Source organism: Vulpes lagopus, chromosome 8 (assembly GCF_018345385.1).
Source record: "Vulpes lagopus strain Blue_001 chromosome 8, ASM1834538v1, whole genome shotgun sequence".
Classification (NCBI taxonomy): Eukaryota; Metazoa; Chordata; class Mammalia; order Carnivora; family Canidae; genus Vulpes; species Vulpes lagopus.
In genome coordinates, this window is record NC_054831.1 from 6,744,015 (window position 1) to 6,771,600 (window position 27,586).

A 27,586-nucleotide genomic window follows, 5' to 3' on the forward strand; every position below is an offset into this window, starting at 1 on the left:
CGGCCTGGGAGAAGGGGCACCTGCCTATTGGCCTTCGGGGGAACTTCCATCCTGCGCACACCACCAATGGGCAAGGGGGCTGAGCCTCCTACCCGAGCCTCTTCCCGCACCAAATGGCTATGCCAGGGCCCCCCGCCAAGGGCTGCCCGGGGATGCTTTCTTTAGAGGACAAGCTCTTCACATCCTCCCCTGGCCTGAGGTTCTTTCCATGGTACAAGTGTGTTTTGAGCCCTGTGGTGCCCGGCAGCACCTTGAGAAGACCTGAGCCAGATCGGGCCCCCTGGATCCAGGGGGCGTGGGGCGACTGTCACACTGCTCGGGTTCAAGCCAGCCACTGTGCCTCCTTTGGGGAAGCGAACCCAGCAGTCACAAGACTCGGTTTCTCTTCCCAGCCGTGACAGAAGGTGTCGGGGTCCTCCTCCAGATGGCCACCCAGAAAGGCAGTGGCCAGGCCCGCGGGCCTGATGGAGCTGAGGACCCCAGTGTGTGACGGGCATCTCTGCAGGACGGGTCCTTGGCATCGAGGCCGAGGCTTGGGCACCTGGGGGCAGCTGGGGACATGCGGCCATGGCGCAGAGCAGGGGAGTGACCCGGACTCACACGGGCATGCGGCAGCTCCGGCTATTTCTGATGCGGGCACCTTGTACTTAGTCGAGGGAGGTGAGAAGGGGATGCCTCGGTCCTCGGAGCTGCGGTCCTTTGGAAACCCTCTGCCTGGCCCCCACCTCCTCCACAGAGAACCCTGGCCTCGGAGTCCATCCTCTGCCCAGGCAGCCAATGAGCTGTGCAGCCACTCAGAGCCGGTCCCCAGGGAGGTGGGAGGAAGGTGGGCGAGGGGTCCCCAAGGCAGCCCGCGGGCGTGGGGTGAAGGGTGCCCAGCACCTGGCTGGCAGCAGCCTGCAGGGACCTTGGCGGCTCTGGGGGTGACCTGGGAGGGACCTGATTGTTTCCAGGCCTTGGGATTTAGGGGGAGCCTGGATCGGGTGATGGGCTCAATGACATATCTCATGTTTTCTGTTAGGAAGTGAACTTCTCAGGGGAAAAGAGTGCGTCATCCAGGTGTGCTTCCAAGCCCCGGTGTCCTCTCTGCGGGACTCCTGTTTGATTGCTCTGTGGCCCTCCGCTGTTTTAGGGGGAGGCCTGCCTCTCACATACTTCCCAGGGGCTATAACTTTCTTTGCCTTTTAAAGATGATATAAAGAAACACCTCTCTCTTTCCAGTTAGATACAAGTATTTCCTCCTTCATTCTCTCTCTCTCTTTTTTTTTAAGACTTTATTTATTTATTCATGAGAGACACAGAGAGAGGCAGAGACACAGGCAGAGGGAGAAGCAGGCTCCATGCAGGGAACCCGACCGACATGGGACTTGATCTTGGGTCTCCAGGATCACGCCCTGGGCCAAAGGTGGGGCTAAACCACTGAGCCACCCGGGCTGCCCCTCCTTCATTCTCTTTATAGCGAAATGCAGCTAATTGTTTTGATGAGGTCGGCAGCTCCGTTTATTGAGTGCTTATGGTGTGCTAGGCTCTAGGCCCCACATTCACTGATTCATGTGATGACACCCTGACGGTAGATATTATTTTTACTGTTTAAGAGAAGTCTGTGATTCAGAGAGGGGAAGCAATTTACTCAAGGTCACACAGCTAAGAAGCTGGCAGGCAGGAAGTCTGACTTAGGTCTGTCTGACCCTGGAGCCTGCTTTCCTAACTCGTCCTTGGTTACCATGTCACCCTCTCTCCCTCTGATAATCAGACCCACCTAATCTACAAGCACTTGTGGTGAAAGAAATACCCCTGGACTTCCCCATTACACATCCCCCTCCCCCCCCTTCCCTTCCATCCCTTCCTACCTGTCTCCTCCTCTGGCTCATCACCTGCATCCTCCTCCTCCAGGGGCACTGGATATTGCAGGTGGGTCACCAGACCCATGTTTTCTTTCTTGTAAAACTCGATGAGCTGGTCCAGCTTGGTGAAGAACCTCATGGGGACACCTTCGGATGCCTGAGGACAAAATCCCAAACAGAAGTGCATTTGAACTGGCTAGGACACCACCTAACTACAAGGGCCATCTGCAGTGGAGACCAACAAGGCTGAGGGAGCGACCTTGATCCAGAAAGCCCTGGGCTCCTACACAGTGTCTGTCCACCACACCCACACCCTCACATTCTATAGCCAGCAGCCCCCAAGGGCCAGTCTGCAAAATATACAAATAGGACAGTTTCAACAATTCTTTTTCTTTTTTACTTTTATTTTTATTTATTTTTTAAAGATTTATTTATTTTAGAGAGAAAGAGTATGGGAGTGGGTGGAGGGGCAGAGGGAGAGAGAGAAAGCATGCATAAAAAAGGTGGGGGGTGGCACAGAGGGAGAGAGAATCTCAAGCAAACTCCTTGAGGAGTGTGGAGCCCAACCTGGGGCTTAATCCCAAGACCCTGAGATCAAGACCCGAGCTGAAACCAAGAGTCAGATGCTTAACCAAATGAGCACCCAGGTGCCCCATTTTAACTTTTATTTTATTTTATTTATTTATTTGCTTATTTATTTTTTAAAGATTTTATTTATTTGAGAGAGAGAGAGAGAGAGAGAGAGAGCGTGAACGTGAGCACACAAGCAAGGGGAGGGGCAGGAAGAGAGGGTGAGGGAGACTCCCTGCTGAGCACAGAGCCAGACTCAGGGCTTGATTATGACCTAAGCTGAAACCAAGAATCAGATGCTAAACCAACCGAACCACCCATGCGACCCATTTTTAATTTTAATTTAATTTAATTTGTTTATTTGCTTATTTTTTTTAAAGATTTTATTTATTTATTTGACAGAGACAGAGTGCGAGCACACAAGCAAGGGGAGGGGCAAGGGGAGAGGGAGAAGCAGACTCCCCAATGAGCAGAGAGGTTGATGTGGGGCTCCATCCCAGAACCCTGAGATCATGACCTGAGCCAAAGTCTTAAGATGCTTAATTGACAGAGCCCCAGGTGCCCCTAAACTTTTATTTTAAAAAGCATTTTGTTTTACAAGTTACACGTTTTCATCATGGCAAAATTTAAAAATAAAGAATTTTTAAAAATATACCTGTAGTCCCAAACCCCAAAAACCTTTTTTAATATAAAAGAATCAGTTTTTCTAAAATCTCTGTGTGTTTATTTCTCCTCACTCCCCAAGATAATTTATTTTTAAACACAAGGAAATCTATTCCAGCAATTGTTTTGCTTTTTTTTTTTCCATTTCTTAAACTTCTGTTTCATCAAAACTGAGAAAATGGCGAGGCAGCACAATATTTTTCCCTGATATGTATCTCTGTTGCTGATGACAGAGGAGCCTGCAGGTAATCGTGCAGGGCTGTTCAACTGCCCTGGGACCAGGTCTCCTTTACCCTGTGCATTGGCTCCAGCAAGAAATTCTAGGTGGGCCCTGGCAGTCAGGCCTGCCCATGGAGGCCCCACCCACGCAGGCCCTGCCCACACCTAGGAGGTACCAAGCCCTAGGGCTGGATGGGAGAACTGCAAGGAGGAGACTGACCTCATTAATTCTGTACCCTACAGCTTCGAACCCAACATGCCTCAAAGTCCTGTCCATCTTCCCTGTCTAGTTCCTTGCCTGCGTCTCCTCATGTTCCCTGTCTCAAGGAATGGCACGATCATATCCTCACTGGCCTAGGCAGAAACCCAGAGGCATCTTGGACTCCTCCCTCCCTCTGGCACAGAAGGCAAAGATGGACAGTGGGAGGCAGGGTGCTCTGGATCCAGCCAAGAAGAGGCTGAGTGGGGGTGCAGCCCTGGGTGGAGGAGGAAGATGTAGCTGGGCTCCGGCGAGGAGCAGCTAGACAGGAGAAAGGGACCAGGCTGTTGGTGGGTACAGGGATGATACAAAACGACTCCCCCCTTTTGGAGGGGGCTTCCCTGGCCTCAGAGTGCAGCAATCCTGGTCCTCACACTGAGTGCCTGTGATTCACCTGCATTATCATAACAACCATCTCGTCAATGGTGGTCTTGTTATTTTATTTATTTATTCATTTTTAAAGATTTTATTTATTCATGAGAGACACACAGAGAGAGGCAGAGATATAGACAGAGGGAGAAGCAGGCTCCATGCAGGGAGCCCTATGCGAGACTCGATCCCCGGACCCCGTGATCAGGGCCTGAGCCAAAGGCAGATGTTCAACCACTGAACCACCCAGGCGTCCCTGTAATTTTATTTTTTATTTTCTTCGTTTTTAAAAGTGATCTCTACCTCCATCACGGGGCTGGAACTCACAACCTCAAGATCAAGAGCCGCATGCTCCACCAACTGAGCCAGCTGGGCACCCTGGGAGTCATGTAATTTTACAATGAGTTGAGAAGGTGCCATCGTCGGAGCTGGAAATCAGAGGTCCAACTGCTCCCCTGGGGGCTGCCAGCTGCCTTCTTGCTGAAGGCACTGGAACTGATCATTTGTGGGAGAGAAGCCCAACAGGCAAGGAGTATGGGGTTTGGAAAGTCTACCAGGTTGGTGAATTCATTGGGTCCAGCTTAGGGTGGCTGGACCATCCTGACTTGCCCACCTTCAAGTCAGGCACCTATTGCTCCAGCATGGTTAGGACCAATGGAGGAGGCTGGGGTGGTGCCTTGGTCCAGGGGTCTTCAGGGCTACGGGTAAGTGAGATTGGGACAGCAAATGAGGCAGGAGGACCCAGACTGGGACAGACCTGGACAACTGGGAGCAGACCAGGACTCAGACCTGCCCCTGAGCCCCTGTTCCTGGAGGTTAGCCCCCAGCTGTTTAGTGAGGATGCATTTGCCCTCAACAAGAATCCACCTGACTTTTACCTTGACTCTGGGCTCTCCACTGGGCCTCTCATCTCTCCCAGCATGTCTGCGTACACCTGTGCACTGCACACTTATAAATCTGTACATGAGGCTATGTATTTGTGTTTGTGTGGTTTAAGCTATTTAATAAATGTACAGGTTTTTTTTTAATTCTTTCCAATAAATTCCCTGTTGTCACAAAGCCCCAGGTTAAGCAATCCCTTCCAAGCATTATTGAACCAGAAATATCTGAGCAACAGCAGCTAGGCCTTCTAAAAAGTAACCAGAATAGGTTCAAAACCAAAAGTGAGCAGAACAACAAAAATAATTTGATGTGACGCAAGATCGATGAACTCAACTCTGTTAAAGCAGCCGTGATAGAAGTGTCAGCTTGTCAAAGAATTTACGCCTAAGGATGACAAGCCATTAGGCATATGGGAAAAGGATATGAAACCATCAAAGAAAGTCAAAGTGAACCAGCTCATGTGTGAATCTGGAAGGGGGTTCTCAGCCGGGAATGTGTGTTGGAGAGGGCTTACTGGATGTGGGGATTTAAGATGCTAAGACACATGTTACCAATATGCAGTCCTGAAAAGTTAAAGCATAAACTGTGATATGCCATTAGGTGTAGACACATTTTATTTCAGAGATATTAAGTGTGAAAAAATAAGCATCTTCGGACTGATGAAATATGCAGTGTCTTAAGCATGCAGAGGAACGGGACACTTGAATATTAATCTAATCCCTACAGATTCATTGAGGTAGGAGGTGGGAGGGAGGGCCTGGGAGCCAGCAGCAGGTGCTGGGTGCTATTGGCAAGGCAAACCTGCTGGACTCGGCTTGTGCTTGGACTGTTCATGGAGGCCAGGGAGTGAGGGCCTGGCAAACGAAGGCTGCTGGCGGCCTAGGTGGTCCAGGGTCCCTTCCTGGACCTTCCTGTGTCCAAACCTCAAGGATGGTGGTGTAGCCTGTCTTGGGGGACAGGCGGGCAAGCCAACGAATGGCTAGCTACTGAAAGGCACTGTTTGGGGGGGGTGCCTGCCTGCACCTCCCCAATAGCTCAGGAGAGGGAAGGACCGTGGAAAAGCATGGGGTGCTCTCCAGAAGGCAGGTCTACATTGGCAGATCCCACTCGGAGCAAAGACTCACTGTACATACGTGGGTCAACAGGAACAGCCTGTCTCAATAGGCAGCACAGACATACAGACACAGAGGAAATGGGAGAGGCAGGGTGCCAATTAGAGACCCAAACTTAGGGTCTCTTTGGAGGAGCTGTTCTCATAAGCATTTGCTGCTCTTGGCACTGAGATTTGAAGGGGTTCACAGAGATTCCTTTAAAAAATTATGTTTAAAAAAATAAAAAATTACATTTAAAGTACATTCTAGAACAGAAACAGGAAGAGAAAAAGGTTGGAGTGCCCAGGATTATATAAGCTCTTGAGCTGGCCCAGGTTTGGGGTCAGAGGAGGGGGCGAGGGATGTTCAGACAGGTGGCAGGAGGTCCCACCTGGCCAGCACAGAAAGGAATAGCCCAGTTGTGGTGTTCTCATTCCTAAGCTGGACCTAGAGAGTCTCTCGGTTAAGGTAGGGTGGCCAAGAAGGCAAGGTGAGGTGGCCAACAAGGGGGTAAGGCTGCTCAAAGGGCAGTCAGACTTGGCGGTGACCCGACAAACTGGGCCAAGTCAATGCCAGGAGTAGGGAGTCAAGTGAACAGGGCATTGACCATGGGCCAGCAGGAACACTGAGGTCCCTTGGGGGTAGGGGCCTGGTCAAGTCCACATCCACATTACTACAGACCCTATGGTCAGGGGCCAGCTCTGCTATTGCAATATCCCCAAATGGGGCTGCTGCAGGGCCTGACAACTGGAGGTGCTCAGCAATTAATGGCTGGATGGACTCACTGTTGTGGGGTCAGGATGTGAGTCACACATTTGGAGCCAGGAGAGATGGTCAGAGAGGACCCTATGTAGGTCTGGGACGGAAGACGCAAAGAAACGGTGTGGCGGGGCATTGGCAGTAGGGGGACCCCTCCTACCACCCCGGACCCACAGCCCTCAAAAGTGGTGCCTTTTCAACAATGTTCAAATGCAAAATGTTGACGAGAAGATTGTACAGCCAGGTCCTGGCAGGAACCAGATATCACATTCAACCAGGGGATTTGGGGAGAATTGAGTGGACAGGGTGAAGGGACACCGGCAACGGGAGACCAGTCACCACCCTGGGAGCACCCATGGGGGAGGAGCAGGCACAAGAACCCAGGAGCACTGTCTGGCAGGAGCTGTGACCTCCTGTGGCCAGGGCGGGAGGTCCCGCACCCTCACCTCCTCCCCACTCTCATCCCCGCTGTGCCTCGCATCTGCCAATCCCGGCTGGAGACGAGGGCAGGGGGTGAGGGAAGGTGGACCCTAACGGGAGACCCTCAGGGCATCGGGGCGGTGGCAACGAGGGACCCACAGGAGCAGAGGGAGCAGGCCTGTGTGCTCTGCGCCCTGAGGCCGTGCTTCCGGGGAAGGGGGGGCTGCCCTCCATCCTTGACGGTTGGGGCCTCCAGACTTCGTTCCTCATTCCTCAGCCACTGCCTTCCTGAAGAGATTTATCAAGTCATTTTGAAACAGAGAAACCCTGCAGCCCCACATTAGGCTGGCGCCGCGAACGTGAGCCCCCTGGGATCAGAGACACCCCCCAGGGCAGGGCCTGCGGAAGGCGGCATTTCTGCTCTGCGGCCCCTCGCCTACCCTGACGGAGGGGGTCCTTCTCCCTTAGCAGACAGCCGGAGCACCCCACAGACAGCGTGATTTTGGAAAAGAGCAGCGTCCCCTCTGTGCAGTCAGCCTGTCACTCACGGGTGGGCACAGAGCACACGCCTTTTGGGGTTTGTGCCATCCAAAAGTCGTGCAGAAGAAAAAAAATACATGATAGGGGTAGGTCAGGTGGTGAAGCAAAAAACCGCTCTCTTTCAAGATCTCCATTAAAATCTCCAGGTCTATGGAAAGTTCCAGGCGCTTTCCAGCCCTACCATTTCCACAAAGCCCTGCCCGCCTCTCCCAGCAGTGCCGGCCTCGCGCAGGTTTCTAAGTCCCAGAAGGAAAGGGACGCTGCGTGGCTCAGCCTCCACCGTCCCTGGGGCCCCTTCAAGGGTCGTGACCGGCCCCGCCACCGCTCCCGGAGACGTGCACAGTGCCCACGACAGGCCTCACGTTAGAAGGGTTGGGGGAACGGAATTATAGATTATGCAGCCGGGCCCTGCAGGGAAGGCCCCTTCTCCGGATGGCTGGCCCCCGAGCTTACCCAGGCACAGGACTCCTGGGGGGGGGGGTCAGGGCAAGGGGGGAGGGCCAGCCCCAGCCCCAGGGTTCTGGAAGGTACCACCACCACAGTCTTTACGACAAAGGGGCCTCTGGATGTCCAGTGTACTGGGGGCTCAGGGTGATGCACGTTGAGAAACGCGGTGTTTCCAGAAATAGCTGTGACTCTCAGACACCGTCCAGAGGAAGGGCGAGCAGGCCAGGGAGGCCAGAGCGCTGGACAGGCTCAACTTTCCCAGGGGGTAACTCTACCGTCGGCCCCGTCTGGGATCTCTAAATGGGGAACTGAAAGAGGTCTAGCACCCAGGAGGAAGCCGACCCGGGGAGCAGAGGGGGAGCCCGAGTGGGAGCTGGGGGCGGGGTGCCAGGAAGCCCTGCTGCAAGGCACACCCCCCCGCCGCCCCCAAGCTTCTGCCCACCCTTGTTTTATTTATTTTTTATTATTTTTAAAAGATTTATTTATTCATGAGAGACAATGAGAGAGAGACACAGGCAGAGGGAGAAGCAGGCTCCATGCAAGGAGCCCGATGTGGGTCTCGATCCCGGATCCCGGAATCACTCCCTGAGCCGAAGGCAGACGCTCAACCGCTGAGCCACCCAGGTGTCCCCCACCCTTGTTTTAAATGAACAAGCGGATACAATCATTGTGGAAATTTTAGGAATGGTGAAAAAGTATTAAGAAGTGGAAACAAAACAAACGCAAATGGTGCTCCTAACCCACTAGGGCAAAGCATTTCGTGTAAGTTCAATGAGAAAATCACCCGAAGGTCTTCAGCGGGGTGAGCGGGTGACGATAGCATTTGGCTGCTGTGAAGAAATGGCCGGGAGGGCCGCGGGGTGGCTGCTGTCACTTTTTCCATCTTCCCGTGGAGGGCGGAGAGGCCTCCGCGGCCTCAGAGGTGGTGGTGGGGGCAGAGCTGGATTCAGCTCAGGCCTCGGAGCCCCCAGGCCTGGGGCTCCCACACAGGCACCGAGGCATGGTGTTGATGGAGCAGCGTGAGGGGAGATGTCCAGGCCCAGGCTCTGTGTTCTGGAACCTCCCCTCCTGCCCCCAGAGGCTCTGAAGCTCCTGAGGTCCAGCACTGCTCCCTCCACTCAGACACCAGCTCAGCAGGGGCTGGATGCCCCCCCTCCTGTCTGCTGGGACCCACTTCCTTCCCTCCCTGCATCAGCCCTCCCCTCTCCCTGCCAGCCCCTGCCAGCTTTTCTTGGCTTCCCTTCTGCCCTCGGCGTTGTTCGCAATCCTTTACCACCTTCTCCCTCCAAAACCTCTTCCTAAGAATTGCAGACTCCAACTTGGGTGAAGAAAGGACAAGAGGAGAGGCCAGATCATGGGTCTCTTGGGCCTTTGAGGGCTTGTAGAGTTTGGATTTTGTTCTAAGAGTGACTTGGAGCCACTAAAGGCATTTAAAAGCGTGTGTGTGTGTGTGTGTGTGTGTGTGTGTGTGTGTGTGTGTGTGACAGTGGGGGGGGAGACTTGATCAGATTTACATTTTTTGCAAATATCACTTTGGCTCTTCTGCAGGGCAGGATAGAAGTTGGGGGCAGGGTGCTGGCACCCTCACCCTGGTGCTCCTGGTGCTTGAGCTGGGGAGGTGCAGTGGAGGGAGAGGGGCCAGGATGGGGCCAGAGCCACAACTGGAACAGTACAGGGGTGGGGGGGGGGGCAAGGACAAAAGGCCAGGAAGGACACTCCAAATCTCTGGGTTTAGTAACTCAGTTAATGAAGGGAACAGCAGGGGACAGGCAGGTTTGGGAAGAGCTTTGGAGACCCGCTTGAGATCTAGAAGTCCCTCTTCAGCTATATGGCCTGGGAGGGACCCCAGGATGTGTCTCCTCAAAACCAATCAGTCCTTCCTTCCCCTTCTCCTTTTCTCTTTAAAACATATTTACCGGTTCGCTTCCTTTCCCTGCTCTTCCTCTGAAGGGGCCAGGGCTTTGGGGGCTGGGGCCAAGGAGGTGATCAGCAGGCAGGGGACGCAGGTGGGGCAAGGAAGCGGCCAGGACCTTCGGAGGAGGCCTGGGTGGGGCCGAGGGGCAGCAGAGGGGGAGACTTGGCTACATACAGGGAAACATGCAAATGCTGAGAAATTAGGAAAAACGGGAGCCGGGCTTCTCACGGTGAGAGCAGTCAGGCTACAGTGAACTTTCTGTAGTGTCATATTGGAGGGGGATATTAGGGTGAACTCAAGGTACGTTCACCTGTATGCAGGTGAATCCTGATGCACGTGTGCGTGTGCATGCATGTGCCCACGGTGTCCTAGCTGTCTGCAGGCACGGCCTGGGAGCAGCCACAGATGCCCCGGTTGCCAAAGCACAGGTAGAGCTCAGGTCTCAGTTGCTTAATACCACTGAGCGCTGAAAAATCCAGGTTTCTGGGAGAGGAGGCTGGTTCTAGGGCCCGTTGGGAAAGGCAGCCGGTAGGCCTGGATCATCTGTTGCCCCAGAAAGTAAGGAAATGTCCAGAAGATGATGCGCTTTATGTGAGCACCATTTGAGCATCAAAGGGGATGACAACAATAATTATAATTCACGGAATAAACGAGCAACTGATGAGTCTACTCTGATGAAAACAAATGAGAAGAGAATGCTCTTCCTCACGGGAGAACGCCAAAGAAAACCCGTCCAAGGAATGACAGCAATTGTCACTGCCAACCGCCAGGGCGATGACGGATCCAGGTGAGCACGGACAGAGGCTTCAGGTGTGGACACCAGCTGGGTGGAGGAGGAGGGGGAGGACGAGGGGGGAGGAACAGGAGGAGGGGGGTGTCCACGTGTCTCAAAATGTCTCCCCACAAAATAGTAATTTTAAAGGGCAAGATGGTAACTTTACAGTTTAAGATTAATTTACCTTAATCTGCATGGTGGCTACATGTAAACACTTTTTTGAGCTCTACACAGCAATGAAAAAGTTTTAATTTTTTTTAAAATTTATTTATGATAGTCACAGAGAGAGAGAGAGAGAGGCAGAGACATAGGCAGAGGGAGAAGCAGGCTCCATGCACCGGGAGCCTGATGTGGGATTCGATCCCGGGTCTCCAGGATCGCGCCCTGGGCCAAAGGCAAGCGCCAAACCACTGCGCCACCCAGGGATCCCACAAAATAGTAATTTTAAAGGGCAAGATGGTAACTTTACAGTTTAAGATTAATTTACCTTAATCTGCATGGTGGCTACATGTAAACACTTTTTTGAGCTCTACACAGCAATGAAAAAGTTTTAATTTTTTTTTTTAATTTATTTATGATAGTCACAGAGAGAGAGAGAGAGAGAGAGAGAGAGGCAGAGACACAGGCAGAGGGAGAAGCAGGCTCCATGCACTGGGAGCCCGACGTGGGATTCGATCCCGGGTCTCCAGGATCGCGCCCTGGGCCAAAGGCAGGCGCCAAACCGCTGCGCCACCCAGGGATCCTGAAAAAGTTTTAAAAATGAGTTTATGCGGGCGTCTGGGTGGCTTAGTGCTTGAGCACCTGCCTTCAGCCCAGGGAGTGATCCTGGAGTCCTGGGATGAGTCCTGCATCAGCCTCCCCACAGGGAGCCTGTTTCTCCCTCTGCCTGTGTTGCTGCCTCTCTCTCGTCTCTCATGAATAAATAAATAAAATCCTTTTAAAAAAATGAGTTTATGCAGCCTAACCCATCTACTTAACATGCACACGTACACACCAGCACACACACACACACACACACACACACACACACACACAGAGGAGACGGGCTTACGAGGCAACTTGTCTGAGCGAGCCAGATATTTAAAAAATGGGTATAAAAACATTCCTGGTCTCTAGGCTTCTGTCGGTTTCTGCACAAAAACTACATCTTGGAAACATCTTTGATGCTCAGATGACTGTGATGATCCTGACGTACCGAGAATAGCAAGACAACCAGAGGGTGACATGGCACAAGTGGACGGAGGCAGGGGCAGGGACCCTGGTGACCTTGGGGTGCTCAGAGGGCAGCACAAAGCTTCTTCAAGGGTCTCCCCTGACACAGCCCCTCACAGGTGGGAGGTGACAAAGGAGAAAGGGACAAGGCTCAGTGCTGGCAGAGGCACACTGAGGGGTCTTCCAAGATGTCCCAGACTATTTGTGGGAGCTTTTGGAGGGGCCGCTTTCTGGCAATCAGGCTGCAGGAAGCTGGAGCTGCCATGTGCTGTAAACAGCCTGGTGTTGCGGGTTCTAGGGGCTCGAGAGCCATGAGCTGTGAATGGTGCTGGGAGGGTGGGGAGGGAGCAGACGGGGACCATGGGCTCTCCAGGTCCTGGGAGAGCCGGTCTGCTCCACCTTTCCTTGTTTTCCAACAGTGAACAGTCCCCCCAGAACTTCCAGGGACAGAAGATAGGTTTGAGGTGGAAAGAACACAGCTCCCCGCTGTGCGTCCTGAGCCAGGACAGGGGCAGGGTCCCTCTGAGGGGGGGTCGCCTGGAACCTCTCTGGCTCCACTCCCCAAATGGAAGAAATTGAGCTGGGCCAGGTATGTTGGGTATGTGATCTAATTTATGGTGTATGTAATGTCACAGGTGGGTGCCAGTGCCCCATTTTACAGTTGAGAAAACGGAGTCTCGGAGTGGTTAAGCAACTTGCATGGGTGGTCAGCGACACTGTCAGAAGAGCAGCACCCAAGCCTTCCAGATAAGAGAGGATGGGAGGCGGTGGGTGGGGACCCACGGACTTTCTAGCTAGACAGGAGGGAGGATACCAGACGCGGGGAGCTGCCAACTCGGGGTGGAACCAGGTGGTTAGAGATTCTCCGGCAGACTTCAGCCTCCAGCGGCTCAGTGGGTGGGCTGGGTGGTGTGAAACCGGCTTGCGGGAGAAGCTCGTATCCTGGGTGGCAGCGGGCCTGCCCTCCGAGCTGCGGTGGGCGGTGACGGGGGCGTGGGGAGGCTGGCATGTGTTATCTGTGGGCACCATCCTGTCTCCACTGGCCTGCCCCATGGCAGGGTCCCCCAAATCACATGTTTGAGGGCACGGAAGCCATGAAAGCCGACACGAGGCTCGTTCAGAGTCTCACATGTGCAGAAGGGGATGATGTGGCAGCTATGGGAGGAGGCATGAGGCTCAAAGGAAGAAAAGTGGGGCCTGCCAAGCCCGTCCCAGCCCCACCCACCAGCTGTAGCCAGCAGGCCATCAGTGCCCCCCGCTCACAGCACGCTCCGCCACGCTCACCCCCCGCTCCCTGGTGAGCACCAGGCTGCCCAGCGGGTCAGGTGGGCCTGGACCCGGTTGGGGGGGAGGGGCGGTGCTCTATCTTACTCCCAGCCAGCAGGCTGGGATCTCCCATCTACCTTGTTCTAACCAGTCCCCGCTTCCAGAAGCTGGGTTCTTTGGCTTTTTCTCTTGCCTTATTTTGGGCAGACTTCCCAGAACGACTTGGCATGGGTTCTGCTCACTGCCAGTCTGCACTTAACTTCTAAATCCACATCCCTCTCCGATGCTCAGAGGCAACGTCTCCATTTCTCAACCCATGCCCCTTCCCTAGGCTTGGAAACCTCCACCTGTCCAGCTCCCAGTTCCTGCTCCCGTGGCAACTCCTCCCAGGCTGCCCCGCAGCCTCGACCCCAGAACCAGCAGCCGTGCCTCCCGCACTCTCCTGCCGGGGAAACCTCAGATGCCAGGTCAACCCCTGGGGGGCATTCCACAGCTTGTTTGGCTTTATCACTTGTGAGCTGGGAGCCCCACTGGGATTTGAGATCACGAGGTCCCAAATCGCTACCTTTCGCTCTCTGGTATCTGTGCAGTGGGAGGGTGCCCCGCGCTCTCCTCACAGACTTGAACAGCTTAGAGAGGGCTTTGAACCTCTCACATCAAAGGAGCTGCCGGCTAGAGGAGGGAGACATTGACACCTCTGGCTGGTACTGAAATGACAGCTCTGGAGGCATCTCCAGTCTGAGGTCTCTATTGGTGCCACCACAGTCGGAGCCGGGGGTCAGGCCGAGACAGTGCTCTATCTGCCAGCATGCAGTTTGGGTGTTTGGATGGTGGAGTCCCCATCTGGCGACCGCACGCCCACAGTGAAGACCCTGGGGCAGGATGGGTCCTTTGTCAATGGTCACAGATGACAGCTAGAAACTATGCATCGCACCCAGCATCCCAGTGAGATTGGCAGGTACTATGGGAAAGGTTGCACGCTTTCTCCAACACCTCACACCAAGAGCAGCCCAGACTTCAGACTACGGGGAAGGAGGGCTGTGGCTGAGTGGCCCTTCGCTGCTATGGAGTTCCACAGCCACGCCCCTCATCATGGCACCTTACAACATCTTGCACTAGAGTGTGAAGAGTTTACTTCTTTGCCCAATGATGTTGGGTTTGGCCACATGACTTGCTTCGACTAATGCAATGTGGCAAATGTGCCAGTTCTAAGCTCAGGGCTTAATGGACAATGTAGGGGTCTGCTTGCCCCTCCTGGACCCCTGCCATCTGCCATGAGAAGAGATGCTCCAGGGAGCCTGTGGCCCTTCAACGTGGGCCAAGAATATAGGCATGAGGAGCAGACCCGGCCCTGACCAGAAATGTGGAGTCCAGCCCAGCCTAGCTGAGTCCGGAAGAACCCAGCCTACATCAGCCAACTAGCCGACCTATAGGAAATGAAATGTTTGTTGTTGTGAATCACTGAGATTTTTGAGCTTGTTATGCAGCAAACACTGACAGATACAAGTTTGAAGGGAAGTATGAGCTTTTTCTGAGATCCTTCCTCTTACTGCAATTTCATGACAAGAATTATCTCCACTTATCCATGAGGAAGCTGAGAAAACACAACTTGTTTTAACATGAGGATCTGCTACAGGGAACAAATGCCTTCAGTTTGTGCCCTCGTTCCCACTATGTCTCTTCTCTGGCCTCCCAGCTTGTCCTCTGTGTGAGGCCTTCAGGTCCCTCTGGGTCCCACCATCTTTCCAACAAGCCTGCACCCCTCCATGGCCCCCAGAGCTCCTACCTCCATGGGACCACCCCACCCCACCCCTGCCATGCACTGCTGCAGGCCCTGCCCAGGCAAGCCACTGTCCAGGCCCAGCTCCTGCATCTGAGCAGGGCTGGAGCAGACCAGGAAGCCAGGAAGCTCATCGAGCCAGCAGGCAGCCCACACAAATTTACTGGTCTCTTCCCATGCACCCCATCCAGGGTCTGGCCACAGTCTAGCAAAGAAGTGAGATACAGTAAACAATTAAGTAGATAATTCCAAGGTACAGAGGTAGTAAGGGGAAGACAGTGCCCTGGGAGGGTCTTACAAAGAGACTTCGGCGGGCCAGGAATTCTTTGTCAAAGAAGCAACATTTCAGCTGAGGTGCCAAGGATGGACAGCAGTTGATCAGGCAAGGAGAGGGAAGCATCACGGCATGCAGGAGGAGCTGCTTGCACAAAGTACCAGCATTCATATAAATTATAGTTTCAAATCACAGCTAGGTCCTTACGTGGGATACTGCTGGTGTCCTGCCCAGTTCTCCTAGGATCCCTTCACCACTCTATGCTCCCATCCCCGCTCTTCTGGGGGCTCTGTGCTTTGCTTGCAATCTCACCTGACTCTCCTCGGGCACTGGAGCCGCCTCACTCATACAGAGATTCAGGAGAGACTGTGGAGCTCTAGGTTCCCTGTGCCCACCAAAGGTGCCAACATGTGCCTGGAGTGTGTGTGTGTGCAAAAGCCCAGCTCTTTGCTTCCATGTGGGACAAACCCTGAGGTGTAATTCACGCTCCAGAGCTCCTCTTAGGATCAGGCTGGGTCTGAGAGTTGACCTGTGCTGCACCCTTGCTTGGCTTCACCCTTCCCAGGCCTGCATCTCCTGTCCCCTTACAGGCTTCTCCTGGGAGCTTTTCTTGAGTGAACTGCTGGTATTAAGCTCAGGGTCAGCTTCTGGAAGATCTAGACCTAGGATGTTCAACTCCCCCCAAACTGGTCTTTGTTCATCTTGAGCCTCCCCTCAACAGCTGATCCAAGGACTCTCCCTCAGGCTCTCTACCCATGCCCTTCACCAACAGCAAAGAATCTGGCACATACACTCCTCACTTTATGGAGGAGTTGATCAGACTTGAAGCTCTTAGCTTCCTCTCCGCCCACCCCCACCCAGGGCTGCCCATGAGGACCACTACCACCCTCTCTGCTCTGTCCCTCTTCTCCTCCGGGCTCAGCACACTCTTGGTCACAACCTGCCTCACCTTCTGCTCAGGCTAGTCCAAAACCCACTCGGGTAGCTGGGCCTCTGGTCCTGTGAGTCCCTGTGCCAGCTAGACTAAATGTCCTAATGAGACTGAGCAGACTTTAGGTGACAAAACACATCATGTATACCTCAGTGCTGAGAAGGAAGGAAGGAAAGAAGGACATAGTCTCTAGTGCCCAAACAACCTTCCTTGAGTTTCTGTTGGTCTTCCCATTTTACAGAGGAAAAGAACAAGACTCAAAAGCGCCAAAGACTTGCCCCATAAGTGGCACAGCACGGGACTTGAACCAGGTGTCGGGTCCCTTACCCTGGTTCTGTACTCTCGGACTCTGAGAGGGGGCTGTCCTCCACTTTTTCTGCCTGTGTGTTCTGCGACCTTTGGCAGGAGGCAAGTCTGTGTTGGACTCCATTGAAAAGACCTTAATTAGGAATGCCTGGGTGGCACAGCAGTAGGGTGCCTGCCTTTGGCTCAGGGTGTGACTCTGGGGTTCTGGGATCGAGTCCCTCATTGGGATCCCCACATGGAGCCTGCTTTTCCCTCTGCCTCTGCCTCTGTCTCTCTGTGTGTCTCTCATGAATAAATAAATAAAATCTAAAACAACAACAAAAACAAACAAAAGACCTTACTCACTAATGAATAGTGTATATCTAAAAGCCCTTTCTCCTTTGTCTCTGCCTCTCTCTCTATGAATAAATAAATAAAATCTTTAAAAAAATAAAAAATAAATAAATAAAAGCCCTCTCTCCCTCCAATCCTCCTTCAACATCTGTGTTATATAAAGGATCTAAGTAGACCGTGGAGCCCTTGTGGAGAAGCATCAGACACAATTTAGACAGAGTAGACTTGTGTGGCATCTGTAACTCAGCGTTTTCACCCCTGGGCATATGCCCTAAGGCTCACATCTGGCCACCTCTTCGGATGGCCTTCAAACTTCAAGGTGGTAGAGATCTGGGGGAGTGGACAGGTGACGTGCAGTTGAAGTGCAGACGGGGTGTCATGCAGCACCCAGAAGCAAAGACTTGAAGAGGAAGAAGCAACACGGAAGGATCTTAAAAAGATCCTTTGGTGAAGAAAGTAGAAAATAGATTGAGAGCTATGATATCATTTCAGCAAATTAAAATTGCACATGAGCAACAATATGCATTTTGTAAGAACATATCCAAATAGAAAGACACCCACTCAAGTGGTTGCCTATTAAAAGGAAGGGTATGCAAGTGCATAAAGGGCTACTAGGGACGAAAACAGTTTGGTACTTGTTACTTTATAGTGAGAATGCACTGTGGTTTTGATCATGTAGCCTGACCTCGAAAGGTGGGCTCTTAGCTGTGTAGTGTGGCCTCTCTGATTTGACCTGAATTAATTACCCCCAGTCTTCTGTGTCTCAGTTTTTCTCTTGGTCAAACAGAGAGGAAGAAGTGGCAAGGGGAAGTAACAGTTAGAAAGCAACGTGGCCTCTAAGTAAAAGCACAAAATCTTGAAGCCTAATGTGAGTGAAGCAGGCAGGATGGGAGACCCGAGGGAGAGGTGGGGACTGTGGCATATTGGAAGAATGTCCCTTTGAAAGGATCCGCTTCACTTACATCCAATTATATCCCCATGGGGTAACATAGCCCTAAAGTTGCCATAACTTCAAAACATTCAAGGGAAGATTAAAAATCCAGACTCTTAGATGAAGCCTCAGTTTTTTTTTTTTTTTAAATGCTTGCAACTAATTTCTTAAAACAGCATGTCAGCCCCCAATTCAAACCTCAGCTCCTCCACCAAATAGTTGTATGACCTGGGATATGGCATTTAACTTTTCAATCTAGGCCAATTTCCTTGTCCATAGATGAAGATTCTAAGATCTCCTCAGCTAGGCGTTGAAATGAGTTAATACAAGTCCAGGGCACAGCTCTGCCCATAGAGCTCTTATCATCATGGTGCACCCGCCATGTGTTGAATATGCAGATATATTATCAACTCCTTTGTGTCAGCTGAGTAAACTGAATGAAGGTCAGAAGAATGGAGCATTAAGTAGAAAAATAAGATAGAAAAAAATATCTTCCCCAGATGTGATCAAAAAGGAATGGGTAAAACTTATAAATAAGGCTTTGGGGATTAAAGGGGCTCTAGGTAAAGCAGACGTGATTGTTAATCTGGCCAACCCCTAACAAGCCACTGGCGTCTCTAATAAAGACAGTTTAGGTAGACAGCTCAGGGTAAACATCACGCTCTGCAGGGGAACCGAAAGTCACCGTTTGCAGATTCCTTCTGCTCTGAGGAACCGATAGAAGCACCCCTGCATTATGGGTCCAAAGCCCCAGACAGAAAGGGGGAATCCAGCCATACCTTTTTGTACAGAATCCAAGCCTCCTCCAGAGGAGGAAGAGCACTCTGGGTGGGAACTCAACCATGCTGACTGGCTGGAGGGAAGAGCAGAGGGGAAGCCCAGATGCCTGTGGGCCTGCCAGGCAAGCTGTGATTTTCACAATGGGTCGGGCGTCTTCTTCCTTAGTTTACAGCTTAGTGAGCTTTGTGTCAATTTTGAGCAAGATTCTACATCAGATTGTTAGCAGCAGGGTTTGTAAGATGTGCCAAAGCCAGCAGCGATCCTGGGAACCAGCAGGAGTTCATGGGGAGCAGACCAAGTCAGGTGAACCTGCTTTCCTTATTTTATTTACCTAAAAGACCAATATACGGTTGCTAGTCTGATGAGTTATATCATTTGTTGTATCCAATAGAGATTATAGCTCAGCCGCCTACGGAGGCCAGGCAGATGGTGTAAATAAGAGGAGCAGGTTGGGGGTAAGGCAATAGGGAGAGGTGGGGACTGTGTCCCGTTAAAGAGAAATGCCACACTGAAAGGGGGAAGCCTACCCTGGTACTGCAGGTCTAAGCTTATCAGGTCTTCAAATTGTTCAAGGAACACCAAAAATTCAGAATGTTTTTTAAAATCTCAGAATTTCTAAAAATGATTTCAGCTGGTTCATAATTTTTAAAAACATATGTCAGGCAAAGAAACACTATATCCAACACAGTGGCGGGGGCGGGGGGGGGGATTTGGGGTGGGGGCGGTGATGCCAGTCTGTGATCTTTGATATCATATATATACTTTCAATAAAGCATTTGTGTAATTTTTTGTCAAGACATGGAGGACTATGGCTTAGGAGGAGAGTATACCGCTGTGAGTCAACCTGGATGTGGCCTCTGGTGCTGCTGGGCTCTCCCCCTCATTTACACCAGGGATTCAGATTAGGATCCAGGCGGTGAGCTCATCAGCGTGTGGCTCCCTCCAAGCTAGCAGGCATCTCAGTTATGCTGGGTGCCGGACACAAGTGGGTGCAAGCAGAGCTCAATGATCTGGGGCACAGTGGGTCAGATGGAAGGCCCGTTGGGCACTGACCACCTGGCTTTACTCAGCTGAGCATCCGCTCTGCTGCTTCAGTTTGGGCACTGCTTGGCAGATACCCTCCTCTTGGCATTCCCATTTTATTCCTTGTCTTTGATTTGCATCCTCCATCCAGAGCGGAAACATCATTGGAAATCAGAAGCAAGACAACAAGCGTCATTGCCGCGATGGGCATCATGACCCTGCCCTGCCAGCAGAAAACCATCGAAACGACTCCCCTCCCCGCAATTAGTCCTGTTGAAAAGAAGAGAGGCTCTATCACTATTTGCAGACAAGAAGATCCTGTACTCCAATTGTGTTCCTTTCTAGAGGCCAAGGGAGTCATCAAAGCAACAATGAAAACTCACGAGATAATTCAGAAACATAGGTCAGAGCAGCCTACAAACACCACAACTTCCCTGGACGTCAACAAAGCCCAATCAGAAAATGTCACGGAAAAGACATTCTGTCTGCCAAGGTAACTAAACTCCATCACATATAAGAATGTAAGATATAAGAACTACACTGAGAAAATATAAAAGACAGCATAAAACAGACACTAATGTGGGGGCGCCTGGGTGGCTCAGCCGAGCATCTGCCTTCGGCTCAGATCATAATCCTGGGGTCCTGGGATCAAGCCCTGAGTCGGGCTCCCTGCTCAGCAGGCAGCCTGTCTCTCCCTCTCTGTCTGCTGCTCCCCCTGCTTGCACACACTCTTTCTCTCTGTCAAATAAATAAAAAAATCTTTAAAAAAAAAATTTACATGACAAACGAACCATAAACAAAGTTTTTTTTTTTTTTAAACAAAGTTTTTAAACCATGACAGGTTGGGAGAAAATATTTACATCATAACTAGCTAACGCCCCAAAATTAATACACAAAACATATAAAGAATTTTTTTTTTAAGTCAGAAAGCTTTTTTCAAAAGGGAAAAAACTGACAAAGACTCTACATGGCAATTCACAGGAAAAGAAAAACAAAGGGCCAGGGAACATAGGAAAAAATGTTTATAATGAAGGAAATGCAAAGCAAAACATTAAGATTGCATGTTTCTCTCCTCTGCTTGGTGGAAATTATAGACCCCGATGATGTCTAGTATTTTTTTTTTTTTGATGTCTAATATTGAGAGGATGTGGGGACATGGTTGGCCGGCACCGAGTGACATTGGGTGGGAGGCCACTTGGAAGGGGTTTTTGGCAGGATGAAGAGGCCATGTCTACAAGAACGTGCATGCCTTCACCCTACTGGTACCATCTGGAAGAAAGCTTGCACCTGTGCACAGAAGTCTGCACAAGCCTGCTGATTGCGGTGGTTGCTTTTGGTACTAATAACGGCAAGGACTCGGTCTAAACAACTAGCCATAGGAGGAGGGACTGTATGGTAAAAGAGTTGAGAAGTACATAGGTATGTGAACTGACATGGATAGATCTCAAAGACAAACTGCTAAGAGAAGAAAGCAAAATGTGGAACATACATCCAGCACAATCCCATTTTAAAAAAAAGATTTTATTTATTTATTTGGGGGAGAGAGAGAGAGAAAGAGAGCAAGAGAGAGAGAGAAGGAGTAGGGGGAGGGAGAAGCAGACTTCCCACTGAGCAGGGAGCTGGATGTGGGACTTGATCCCTGGACTTGATCTCAGGACTCAATCCTGGGACTTCAGGATCATGACCAGAGCCAAAGGCAGTCACTTAATGGACTGAGCCACCCTGGTGCCCATAATCCCATTTATTTAAAAAAACCCTCTATCAAAAAAATAAAATAAAATAAAATAAAATAAAAAATAAAAATAAAAAACCCTCTATCTCTGCACAAGCTCATATCTCTGTGTAAATGCACACCCAAAGAGCAAAGGCCACACTGCTGGCAGTGGCTGCTCCCACCAAGGAGAGAGGGGTGAGGGGGGTGCTGAGGGCAGACTTTTGCTTTCTACTCTCCGTGCTTCTGTTGTGTTGGAGCACTTTTGAGAGGCAAATTCATATTTCACTTGGGTTGAAAAAGAAAAAAAGGAAAGAAAAAGACAGGAAAACAAGAAAGAAAGGGAAGAGGAGAGAAGAGGAGAGCAACTCTCTACATGGGTCTCAATGCCCAGGGAAAGGGCCATAAGCAATGAAAGGTAATTTTAAAAGGGGGCAAGGGCTGGGTGGCTCAGTTGGTTAAGTATCTACCTTCAGCTCAGGTCATGATCCCAGGGTCCTGGGATTGGGCTCCCTGCCCCACCAATCACATGCTCTTTCTCTCTCTCTGTCAAATAAATAAATAAAATCTAAAAAAACCCCCAGCAATTATCATTAATATTTTATAAATTTATATAAAATATAATAATAATAATAATATATGCATCTGAGGTTTGAAGTTGGAATGATCACAATGTCTGGGAACTACACAGAGGTGGTGGTCACGTAACATTGTGAACATACGAGATGCCACAGAATTGTTTATCTGAAAACAGTTCGTTTTGTGTTCCACACAAACAACCCTCCACGGCTCCCTGCTGCCCGCAGAACAGTCTCCGAACACCCCGGCCCAGCGTCTAGCCCTTCCTCAGTCAGGTCTGAGGCTTCCTTTCCCCAGTCTCTGCAGGGCCTCCCGTGTGGTACCCGACCCTACAGTATTTCTGAGCCCCAGATTTTCAGAGGCCATCCCATTTCCTGTAGCAATCATTTTTAAACAAAGGCAAGAAGTGAAGTATTTCAAAGGAAAATAATTCTTATCAAAGTGACACCTTGGCCACGGTGAAAACAACTAAAACAGGACCAAAGTGTGTAAAGTGGAAAGGAGCCCCTGTCTCTTGTTGGTAACCACCCCTGCCCCAGTGGCCTGAAAACCCTCATTCCTGCCCCACTGCGAACAGTCTCTCAGATCTCCTTCCTGTCACTGTGATGAATGTACAACCTGGTGCATACAGTCTATCCCCGAACAAAGCACTCCTACAGACAGCATCATCCTGTAACTTCTTTCACATTTTGGAGAGATTTCCGACTTTTTACACATTGCTCTGCCTTAATTTGTCCAACAACAGCATCATCTTCCACGGGCCAGGCCACAATTTATGAACACTCCCTATTAACCACAGTTGCGGGGGCACCTGGGTGGCTCAGTGGTTGAGCATCTGCCTTTGGCTCAGGTCCTGATCCCAGGATCCTGGGATCAAGTGCCACATCAGGCTCCTCCCAGGGAGCCTGCTTCTCCCTCTGCCTGTGTCTCTGCCTCTCTGTGTCTCTCATGAATAAATAAATAAAATCTTGAAAAAAAGAAAAATCACCAGTTAGGTTGCTTGCTGGCTCTCCTCAGTCTCCTATTTCAAGTACTGCTGCCGTGAACCTCCTTGTACACATCTTTGCCCAGGTGACCTGTCAGACACATTCTTGGTGGCAGGGCCATCCTCACAGGCCCTGGCACTCCTGATGTTCTTGGATATCGGAACATCTTGGATACTGGAGATTAGCCCTCTGGACGGAGCCTTTGCCTTGGTTTCTCCTCCTTCTTGTCATGTGTGGGATCTATTGCCACGCTCCCTCGACCTCCACACTCTTCAAACTTGACTGTGCACACCAATCACTTGAGGATCTTGTGTAAATGCTAATTCTAAATCAGTAGCTCTGGGCCTGCCTGGTTCTCTGCATTTCTCACAAGCTCCTAGGTGATGCTCGCGCTGCTGTTTTGGGGCCCACACTTTGTGTAGCAAGGCTCTCCCGCAAAAATATAATGTGAGCCTCATACATGATTTTAAATTTCCTAGTAGTCACATTAAAAAGAGCGTTGAGGGGCACCTGGCTGGTGGAACATGTGACTCTTAATATCAGGGTCGTGAGTTCAAGCCTCATGCCGGGCAGAGAGATTACTTAAAAAAAAAAAAAGTTTTAAAAAAATCAGGTAAGATTAAATTGATGTATATATTTTATTTAACCCAATACAGCCAAAATAGTAGGAGTTCAATGTGCAATGAAAATTATTATGAGAAAAAAAAAAGTATTACATTCTTTTATTTTCTTCTTTTGGGCTGAGTCTTTGACATGAAATTTTAAAAAATAATTGAGATATAACTGACACATAACATTATATTAGCTTCCAGTGTACACTATAATGATTTGATATAGGCATATATATACCACAAAATGATCACGGCAAGGTGTCTAGTTAACGTCCATCACCAGGCAGTTACAAATTATTTTTTCTGGTACTCAGAGCTTTTGCAATCTACTTACTCTTTTAGCAACTTTCAAACGTACAATATCATATCATTAACTACAGCTACTGTGCTGGACATTATGTCCCCAGGACTTATTTATTTTATAAGTAGAAGTGTGTAGCTTTTGACCACTTTCACTTTTAAAGCGAACCACAGCACACTGAAGATCGTGCAGTTTGCTCTAGCAGACCAGGCATGGTACTACTGTTGCAGAATTTCTGCAAATCTCTCCCCCAAATATCAGAGTCAACATTTCAAGAATGCCTTAATGAGTACTCAAAGTACTTCCCATGAAGTCTTTAAGGCTATTTTTGAGATGGCAAATATTTTATGGGTTCTAAAGTTAAATTTTAGAGAAACATATTTACATGGACAGTTTCCCAAGAAGCAAGGCATGTCTCAGTTGCAGGGGATTTTTATCTCTGCTCAATATTTTCAATTTAAACTTCCTCACCCTCACTTACTACCTTGCTAAGAGGAAAAGCAGAGATAACAAATACTGATCTGCAGCAATCCTTTTTTTTTTTTTTTTAAGATGTTATTTGTTCATAAGAGGGTGAGAGAGGCAGAGACACGGGCAGAGGGAGAAGCAGGCTCCCTGTGAGGAGCCTGATGTGGGACTCGATCCCAGGACCCCAGGACCCCAGGATCACGCCCTGGGCCTAAGGCAGGCGCTCAACCACTGAGCCCCCCAGGTGCCCATCTTTTTTTTTTTTTTTTTTTTTAATAAATTTCAACCCTAGGCAATCCTTACCTTCTAATTTTTATCTCTATACATTTCCCTATACTGGATATTTCACTTTATTTTTTTTTAATGAAGTTTTATTTGAGAAAGAGAATGAGCATGAGCAGGGGGAGAGGGAGAAGCAGAGTCTCCACTGAGCAGAGAGCCTGGATGTGGGGCTCCATCCCAGGCTCCTGGGATCATGACCTGAGCTGAAGGCAGTCACTTAACCAACTGAGCCACCCAGGTGCCCCTGCAGTAATCCTTCTTAATGCACGCACGCAAAAAAGAAAAAAGAAAGAGAAGAGGAGAAAAGAGAAGAGAAGAGGAGAGGAGAAGAGAAGGGAAGGGAAGGGAAGGGAAGAGAAGAGAAGAGAAGAGAAGAGAAGAGAAGAGAAGAGAAGAGAAGAGAAGAGAAGAGAAAGAGAAGAGAAGAGAAGAGAAGAAGAGAAGAGAAGAGAAGAGAAGAGAAGAGAAGAGAAGAGAAGAGAAGAGAAAAGTTGGCCAAGAGTGAGTTGAGGGGTCCAAGCCAGGCTGTGTAAGCAGCTTTGTAAGCCTCAGGCTGCACTCAGGGGGAGAGGCTGGTTATTTACCCTCCTCCTCAGGCTGTGCTTGTGACTTATCTTTCTGCTGTTTCCTGTGTAACCATCTTCACCACGGGGTCGAAATGCGTTCACACCTAACAGCCGGAGTACATCGTTTAGGTGGGATGCATGGGGTGGGGCTGAGGGGTGCAGAAGGCTGGGATGGGGGGCAGGGGAGGGCGTACAGGGGTAGGAGGGTGAGACAGGTGTGGGGTTCTGTGTCCTGGCTCAGTCCGGCTCAGGACTGGAGGGAGGGGAGATGGGGGGCAGGGGGGTGCTGTGAGGAGCCTCTAAGTCCTCCTCCACTTCCAGTATTCAACAATTTGCCTCCAGAATTGTCATTTCCTCCTGATACATGCAAAGAAGGAAGCCCATCTTCTCCTTCTCTGTGTCTGTTTCCCCTTTTCTCCCCCCACCCCCTGCAAAGGTTCTGTATTTAACACACTGCATGCTTTGAACTCCTCCCTGTCTTTCGGCCCTGCTTGCATATAGAGGGTGTTTCTAATTGTGCAAACTTACCCATACTACAAACCTGTACCAGTCATTATCTTTCAAAACCCATCATGGTTCCCCTGGTCCCCAGATCAGGGGCATCCTCTAGGTCCCCATGGCCAGGAGCCTGGGAGGATATTTTTATCCTTAATTACATTCCCTGAGATGCTTTTCTTTCCAGCTTGCTTCATTTCTCTTTGTGAACAACTCTCGAGGTACTCAGTGGGAGCCAGGAATGACAGCTGGCAGACATGCTCTGTGTCCTCAGCCTGGAGCGGAGCTACCTCAGGGAGATGCAGCCTGGGGCAGCTCCCTGATTAACTCTGCAGCTCGCCCCCAAACTCCCCTGTTGCCTTTCCTTCATCCCAGGCCCAGGTCTTACTGCTCTAGCTGCGCCCCTCCACTGCCACGCGCGGAGCAGATTCCAGAAGAGCTGCTCTGAGCAGCCCCCTCTCCCAAACGTTCGTTGATGCCATTGCTATGGAAAGAATCAGAATTTTAGAGCAGAGAGGTCTCTGGAGGTCTCTACTCCACATCCCTCCTTGTAGAGGTAAAGAAATGGGAGGCCTTTCCCCCCTCACTCATATTACAAATGTACCCCTTCGTTCACCCGGTTAGCAAATATTTATTGAGAAGGTCCTATGTGCAACGTGCTCTTCTAAGAGCTGCAGACAAAGTGGGGAGCAAGAAGGAGGAGGTCTTTGCTCCCCTGGGTTTCACATCCTCATAGTGGAGACAGATGACAAACAAGTGAGTCAATAAATAACAGAGAGAGTCACTGTGGAGGGCAGAGCCCCTTCAAAGAAGTCTATGTCCTGATCTCTGAATCCCACGGATGTGTTTTGTTGCATGGTGTGGGGGGATTAAGATGTAGAAGGAATTAAGGTTGCTAACATGCTCAGCTTGAGACAGGGATTGTTCTGAATTATTCAGGTGGGCCCAGTCAAATCCCGAGGGTCCTCGTAAGGGAAAGAGAGAAGTAGGAGAGTCGGGACCAGAGACGTGACATGGGGAGAAAGCCTTGACTGGCCGTTACTGCCTCTGAAGGTGGGAAATGCAGGTGGCCCCTAGAAACTGGAAAAAGCAAGAAGACAGATGTCCCTCCTCAAGTCTCCAGAAAGGACTACAGTTCTGCCAACACCTGGATTTTATTTATTTATTTATTTTTAAAGATTTTATTTACTTATCCATGAGAGGCAGAGGGAGAGAGAGAGAGAGAGAGTGAGAGAGGCAGAGACACAGGCAGAGGGAGAAGCAGGCTCCATGCAGGGAGCCCGACGTGGGACTCGATCCCAGGACTCCAGGATCACATCCTGGGCTGAAGGCGGCGCTAAACCACTGAGCCACCTGGGCTGCCCAAACACCTGGATTTTAGCCAAGTGAGACCCATTTCAGACTACTAACCCCCCAAACTATAAGATAATACATTTGTGGGGGTTTTCTTAAAAAGACTTATTTTTAAGTAATCTCTATGGGGCTCGAATTTACAACCCTGAGATCAAGAGTCACATGCTCTACCAACTGGGCCAGTCAGGCGCCCCACATCTGTGTTGTTTTTAAATCACTACATTTGCAGTAACTTGTTACAGCAGCAAAAGAAAACTAACATGGTTGCTGACAGTGATAAGAACTATGAAGAAAAATAAAACAGGGATGTAACAGAATGACTGTCAGGGCAGGGCATGACGTTAGATGGGGAGACCTGGGAGTAACTTTGGGGCAGTTAGCTACATGGTAATCTAAGGGAAGAGAGTCCCAGGCAGAGGGCAGGGCAAGTGCAAAGATCCTGGGGCAGGGAGGAGCTTGGTGTTGGCAGGAGTAACTACCTCCTCGATGGCTTCCCTGAGCTGTCAACAGTTTTTCTTGCAGACTTCTGAGTTACATTAAAATCTACTTGTTGCGAATGTCTGGCTTCCCTCTTTAAAGCCCAGGACTATGTCCTTGTGTTTTTTTCTTGTCCCAGTATGAGCTGCTATGGCCTCTTCTCAGGGT

At 50.3% G+C, this 27,586-nt stretch overlaps 1 protein-coding gene across 1 annotated transcript in view; it reads right to left on the minus strand.

The window, feature by feature from the left end:
- INPP5D (inositol polyphosphate-5-phosphatase D) overlaps positions 1-27,586 on the minus strand; it is a 119,307-nt gene that overhangs the window by 67,568 nt on the left and 24,153 nt on the right. The window contains exon 3 of the mRNA XM_041766928.1: positions 1,851-2,001. Within this exon, the coding sequence (XP_041622862.1) occupies positions 1,851-2,001 (151 nt within the window). The remainder of the gene's footprint in view (positions 1-1,850; positions 2,002-27,586) is intronic.